At 37.8% G+C, this 6,924-nt stretch overlaps 2 protein-coding genes across 2 annotated transcripts; one reads left to right on the top strand and one right to left on the bottom strand.

Moving 5' to 3' along the window:
* Window positions 1–4,645: 4,645 nt before the first annotated feature.
* Window positions 4,646–5,539, bottom strand: LOC311076615 (putative inhibitor of apoptosis; the record flags this gene model as incomplete). The annotated part of the gene is made up of 1 exon (XM_084104952.1): window positions 4,646–5,539. One exon carries the CDS (start codon window positions 5,537–5,539, stop codon window positions 4,646–4,648), a length of 894 nt encoding a protein of 297 aa, XP_083961078.1.
* Window positions 5,540–5,740: 201 nt separating this feature from the next.
* LOC311076614 (putative inhibitor of apoptosis) lies at window positions 5,741–6,634 on the top strand (the record flags this gene model as incomplete). Its single annotated transcript, XM_084104951.1, has 1 exon — window positions 5,741–6,634. One exon carries the CDS (start codon window positions 5,741–5,743, stop codon window positions 6,632–6,634), a length of 894 nt encoding a protein of 297 aa, XP_083961077.1.
* Between the last annotated feature and the right edge of the window lie 290 nt (window positions 6,635–6,924).

The raw sequence follows: 6,924 nt of genomic DNA, 5'->3' as shown, positions 1-6,924 counted from the left end.
AGCGTTTAGTTGTTGATTGTTGAAAAACTGTGCTTGGTCATCTTAGATCTTTTGTCCATACAACATGTTGTCAAAGTTTGTCACAATGTTTTGTTGTTGTGTTGTTTTTAAGAAATCCGAGGACTCCACATTGCTCTTATTTAGACTAAGTTGTATCATCTGCAAAATCACTGACCCGGCATAAGTAAAGTTGGTCTTGAGCGAATATTTAATTTTATCAGTCATAATTCAAAGTATAAGTATACGATCGTTTAAGATCATTTTAACTTGTATTCCCCGAACTATCCTTAATCAGTGTGGAATCACACAGGGTGAAACCCTTTACTGAGAATATACTATCGGTTATCTACTCAAAATATATGTAGAAGTGTAAAATCGGTGTTTAAAATCTGTCTGCTGGCCGCATGAATAGACTTTGGGGAGAGCTGATGATACAGGAAGCATGCCCTTTGACCTCCTCGATTGTGGAGGCTTTTTTTTTTTTTTTTTTTTTTTGTTAAAGACCCAACTACAAGTTAGTTCTCCCAAAAGAATTTCTCCCATCTAGTGGTTCTCCCATCTACTCGCTTTTTCAAATGCGTGTTGCAACTGCGGTAGCCTAATGTGTCAAAAGCTATGACAACATGGCTTCCAATAGCGCTTCATTGAGTTTAACGATACATGTTTTTGTACTGTTATGCCAGCTATATAATGATTTACACAACCAAGCAATGAAAAAAGCTTGTAATTTAGACCATACCTTTGACTTGCCTGTCGAGAAGAAATCAGGCAACTTCCCTTTCAAAGTCTTTCTCCTTCATTAGATCTTTCCACATGGGGAAAAGCTATCCTGATATTTATTTACATACCGATAAATTAAATGTTAGCTTTTAGGCGTTAACGATTCCTTCTCCCGTGGCTCGGCATAAGTATGATCCTACATTATAATGTACTGTGCAGTGCAACCTTTCAAATTTGCCGGGGCAGTATCATTGCCTCCCATATGGTCTAGCGGTTAGGATTCCTGGCTTTCATCCAGGCTGCCCGGGTTCGACTCCCGGTATGAGAAGACATTTTTTTTTTTTTTTTTTTACATTGTCAACAAAATTCAAGTTATTCAATAATCATTTTTAGTTATCCATAGTCTTAGAGGCCTACAAGTCTTAGAGGCCTACACAAACTGCAGAAACAAGCAGAAGATACGTAAAAACTCATAAATGCTGTTTCAGTAGGCTACTGAATCATTTTCACAAATACAATTATATAGAATTCAGAAAATTTCACTATGGAATATTTACTTTATCTATCATAATTTCAATTTAGTACATCATCATTTAAACTTTTCATCTCATAATTATGACGCATAGTCATAATTGTAATTTCAACTTTTTGTTATAATTATTACTTAATTCAGAATTACAATTTTTGTCAATTACACCTTTTTAATGTAATACTTAAAACGTTTTTAAGGCATAATTTGGTTGTTGACTATAGTAGTGTTGATGATGAAACGTGTTGAGTTAGGCTAGCGCTTTTTGCCCCTCTCTGGTATTATAGTGTTTCAAGATGGCGGAACGACACGGAAGCCTCCTTGGACTTACCCGCCCCGTGTAAATAAAGATAAGAAATGTTTCGCTTACGAGGATAAGTCAGATCATTGGCAGAGGTCATTTTACACCCATGAGGACATATTTTATGAATACAGACAATGATTTTAGCTAATAAAATAAAACATTTTCAACGAGCGAATCTACACATGAGAGGCCTTCAGAAGTCATAACTCCAGGGGTCAACGGCTTAGGCCCATTGGTTTCGGTATTTGTAAAAATCAAATACTGTATTACACTTTTCAAAGTTACAATAAAAAGACCTGTTGTGTTCTGACACAAGGCCATTAACTTGTTTTTATAAATGTATTTTGCTTATTTCTACAAATATCGACCTGAAAAATGAAAATCAGAAAAAACAGAAAAAACATTGTTTTAAAATACAACTAAACCATGATAATGTTTAGTTTAGATGTTGATGACTAAGCTTCTGGCATATAGTGCAACCACGCAACAAGAAATCTAATATTGGTGTAATCTTTGCGAGGTCTCACTCACGACACACAACTTTGTAAATAAAATAAAAAATATTATGGAAGTCATTGTACTGTAATTTAACCATATTTTATTTATTAATATTATGGCTTCATGTTGATTTAAAGTTTTTAATTGTTATTAACAAATACCTTTTAACATCCGGCACAAAATGAAAGAGATGTATTATTTGAAAAAAAAAGAAGAAAAAAAAAAGAAAAAAAAAATGGAATGTTCACAATCACTATGTGTCAAAAACAGTATGTGTGTAAATAGTTGTGCAAAGTTCCACACCCTATGGACTAACACATAAATAAATATATATATAACATACACAAAACATTTCTTAACTAAGCAACTGTTTCTTAAATTATCAGACACTCACTGCACTGATGTTAACATCACCATATATTGTGTTTTCTACCATGAGTGTAGTAACTATTGTCCCACCATTCTTCTGGGCAACTGTTAAGTTAAGCTGATTAGGGTTCTGAATTAATGGCTGTCCAAATGTTGTAGAAATATTACGCTGTCGTCGTTGTGTAAGGTTGTTAGGCTGTTGATTTGTCATGTTTCCAGAATGTGTTTGAACGCACAGCGTTTGAACGTCACCATCTGTTAAAAAAATGAACAATTAAATACACAACCAAAAACCATGTAAACATTATGGTAAAGCTTATTGAAGATTGAGAAACATATTGACTACTAACAAAGTAAATTATACATCTTTTCCTACGTTTGATATTCTTTTTTCTGATTTTTTTCACTATGGACTTGATCCTTTTTAATGCTGTTTTCTCTCCATATTTATTCTGTAGTTCCTCTACTGTGTCTTCCAACCTCCCTGTTGTTGTTCTTCTCCTGCTGTGTTAACCAAAGACAAACAGTTAGAAGAATAAAATGTATGTACAATAGCAAAAATAAAAGTTGGTCATTAGTTGTTAGGGTTAGATACACCTGTAGACACATTCACACACCCGTTCGCCTGTTTTCATTTAGCATACACCAGAGTTCAAACATTCACTTTTTCAAAGGGTCGAATGATTACGCGGTCAAAATTTCTCTTTTTAACATGAGAGTTAAAAAATGTACACGAGTCACGACGCATTGCATTATGCACCTGACCTGCCGGCTGATGAAGTATTTATTACATCAAGAAAAACATGAATACAACACACTGCACTTGGATGAATACATTTATTAGATTTATTTAATAATATTACCAGTTCCATATTATCTTTATATAAGACATATAAAGACATCTTAAAAATAAGACAAAAAATGATTTTATTTTTTAAATTTGACTGCATTCTTTACTTTTTGATTTATGAATTATAACAGACTGATGGGAAAAACATTATTTTGCAGTTACTTTTTTAAAATTTGTTTTATTATTCAACTATCTCTTTCTTTTTGTTAGATTTTTATTAGTTGTAATTTTATATATAAACATTTAACTTTTAAAATAAAGGTTTTACAACAACATCACCATCTTCCGCTATATTTTGGCCTCCATGCTCATCTATTTACAGTATATGATATTGGTGAAGGGGGCCAGCATGAATATATATTTTTAGGGGGCCCCCCGAATTCTCTACGGCCCCGTTCACATCGCATCGTAAGCGCATAATATCACCTGCTCAAGTACGTCTTGACGAGTTTCTTCTGTATTAAACAGCGAATCTTCTCAGTCAGATCGTCACAAGATCTCAGGAATCCTCTCACACTGCTTGTGTTCACGAGCTCCATCGCTGCACTTTTGTGCGGCTGTGTGTGACTCTTAACAATTCAAACAGCAGCGCGGAGATGTGACGTCATGTGTCGAGCACATCTTTGCATTTCTTCTGAAACAACAATTTTTAACATCACTATCGCAACACTTATCGTATTGCCGGCTGGGATTGTAATGTTTTGTATGCCGTTTTCTTTACACTCACCCCGGATATCTGTTTCCTGCAGTTAGCTGTAATGTTAGTGAACTCTAGGTCTTCTCTTTGTTCATATACGACAGTATTCGCATGAATTGGCTTGATTTGATAAAATTATGTTTTAAACCATCATCTTCACTTGAGACATTTACATTATACCGTCCTAGTTTTTAAATAGCGCTAAAATGTATATTTTAACCCTTTATGCGGATATGCCGTACAAGGTTCTCTGTTCTCTGGTTCTGTGTTTTTAAAAATAAAGACAAGGATACCTCTTTCTATAAGCGACCCTTAAAATCTGTGCATACAACAAAACACGTGTAGGTGTACGATGATTTATCAACAAATTACTTTTGTTTGAAGAAAAACTTAAATCAGCTGGTGCTTGATAACTATTGAAGTTATGATGCGATATTTATCACGTTTTAATTTTAACTCAATACTCTATGAACTTTAACATCTTGTTGGTCAAATTAACTTAAAGCCTACGCATCCTAGCTACTTTCTAAATGTGTGTAACAGAACTTATGGTGAACAATTTAGCCATATGTTTTAAACGTGTAATGTTTAAACAAATTTTGTTACTGGACTGAGTGAAAATAATAAACTTCTCTTTTGTTTTTATGCATCAAGTTAAATGCAAATGATAGGAAAACTTTATGATAGGAAAGTACGGACGGCGCCTTTGACCAAGCCTCTACATATGGGGCACTTGCTCAGAGAAGGCGCACATTCTTTGCACACAACTAGGTGACCACAGGGGATGAAGACAATGTTCACTTCCTTATCCATGCAAACTTTGCATGTGCGCTCCTCTTGAAGTCTTTTTAACTGTTCCTCCATAGGCAAGTCTGAAAGATCTTGACTAGGGGATGCAGCTTCATTTGTCTCGACCGTCAGGCCACACTCAAATTCCATCTCTAAAGCAGGATTGTTCTCTTGTTCTCTCACAAATTCTATCGATTCGCTGTCTCGCAATCTTGCTTGAATCTGATGAACAAACTCTTGGCCCTTTTCTTGCAGCAGGTATTCACATCTTGGAAACCACTTAGCATGTTCTACCCATGGATCATCACCAGACTCCCAACATCTGAGTCCACCATCGCAACAAAAGCACTTCACGTCATCATTACGACCAACATAGTAAAAACCAGCCTTTGCCAATTGTTCTGGTCGAACAATTATTCTTGAGGGCCAGTAGACAAATGTGAGCAACCTTTCTTCACACTGTTGCATTGCCGATACATTGGAAAGGTCGCCACCAGATAAAGGTACATTATCTGCACGGTCATCTCGAACGAAGCGGCAGTGGGGGTAATGCCTCTGGTGTTCTGATACTGCACGATCTCCCGGTTCCCAGTTGCTAAGCTGGCCTCCACAACTGAAGCAAGCCACTCTGTCGCCCTGGCCAAGGTAGTAGAAACCACTTTTGGCAAGCTCGGCTGGAGTTACTGGTGCAAGAGGCCAATTCTGAAAGGTGTCAAGGCGTTCCTGTTCCCGACGCATGCCAGGATTGTGACAAGCCGGAGGTCGCTGGTGAGACATATCCATGTTTAAGTAAACTTCTCCATTTGGCCTGAAACGGGTGTCGCATGGGATGTCCAGCAGAGAGAAGGGCTTGAGTGGACACGCCCTGTGGCCCCTTTTTTTTTTTTTGTCTTCATCAAAAGTGCCTTTTCCCCGCGTAGCCATGCTACAGCTTTCCGCCCCTGCGACACCCGTTTCAGGCCAAATGGAGAAGTTTACTTAAACATGGATATGTCTCACCAGCGACCTCCGGCTTGTCACAATCCTGGCATGCGTCGGGAACAGGAACGCCTTGACACCTTTCAGAATTGGCCTCTTGCACCAGTAACTCCAGCCGAGCTTGCCAAAAGTGGTTTCTACTACCTTGGCCAGGGCGACAGAGTGGCTTGCTTCAGTTGTGGAGGCCAGCTTAGCAACTGGGAACCGGGAGATCGTGCAGTATCAGAACACCAGAGGCATTACCCCAACAGCCGCTTCGTTCGAGATGACCGTGCAGATAATGTACCTTTATCTGGTGGCGACCTTTCCAATGTATCGGCAATGCAACAGTGTGAAGAAAGGTTGCTCACATTTGTCTACTGGCCCTCAAGAATAATTGTTCGACCAGAACAATTGGCAAAGGCTGGTTTTTACTATGTTGGTCGTAATGATGACGTGAAGTGCTTTTGTTGCGATGGTGGACTCAGATGTTGGGAGTCTGGTGATGATCCATGGGTAGAACATGCTAAGTGGTTTCCAAGATGTGAATACCTGCTGCAAGAAAAGGGCCAAGAGTTTGTTCATCAGATTCAAGCAAGATTGCGAGACAGCGAATCGATAGAATTTGTGAGAGAACAAGAGAACAATCCTGCTTTAGAGATGGAATTTGAGTGTGGCCTGACGGTCGAGACAAATGAAGCTGCATCCCCTAGTCAAGATCTTTCAGACTTGCCTATGGAGGAACAGTTAAAAAGACTTCAAGAGGAGCGCACATGCAAAGTTTGCATGGATAAGGAAGTGAACATTGTCTTCATCCCCTGTGGTCACCTAGTTGTGTGCAAAGAATGTGCGCCTTCTCTGAGCAAGTGCCCCATATGTAGAGGCTTGGTCAAAGGCGCCGTCCGTACTTTCCTATCATAAAGTTTTCCTATCATTTGCATTTAACTTGATGCATAAAAACAAAAGAGAAGTTTATTATTTTCACTCAGTCCAGTAACAAAATTTGTTTAAACATTACACGTTTAAAACATATGGCTAAATTGTTCACCATAAGTTCTGTTACACACATTTAGAAAGTAGCTAGGATGCGTAGGCTTTAAGTTAATTTGACCAACAAGATGTTAAAGTTCATAGAGTATTGAGTTAAAATTAAAACGTGATAAATATCGCATCATAACTTCAATAGTTATCAAGCACCAGCTGATTTAAGT

The sequence above is a fragment of the Abramis brama genome (assembly GCF_963993115.1).
Source record: "Abramis brama genome assembly, chromosome: 25".
Taxonomy (NCBI): domain Eukaryota; kingdom Metazoa; phylum Chordata; class Actinopteri; order Cypriniformes; family Leuciscidae; genus Abramis; species Abramis brama.
The sequence above is the reverse complement of the archived record's forward strand: the minus strand, read 5'-3'. Positions and strand labels throughout refer to the sequence as shown.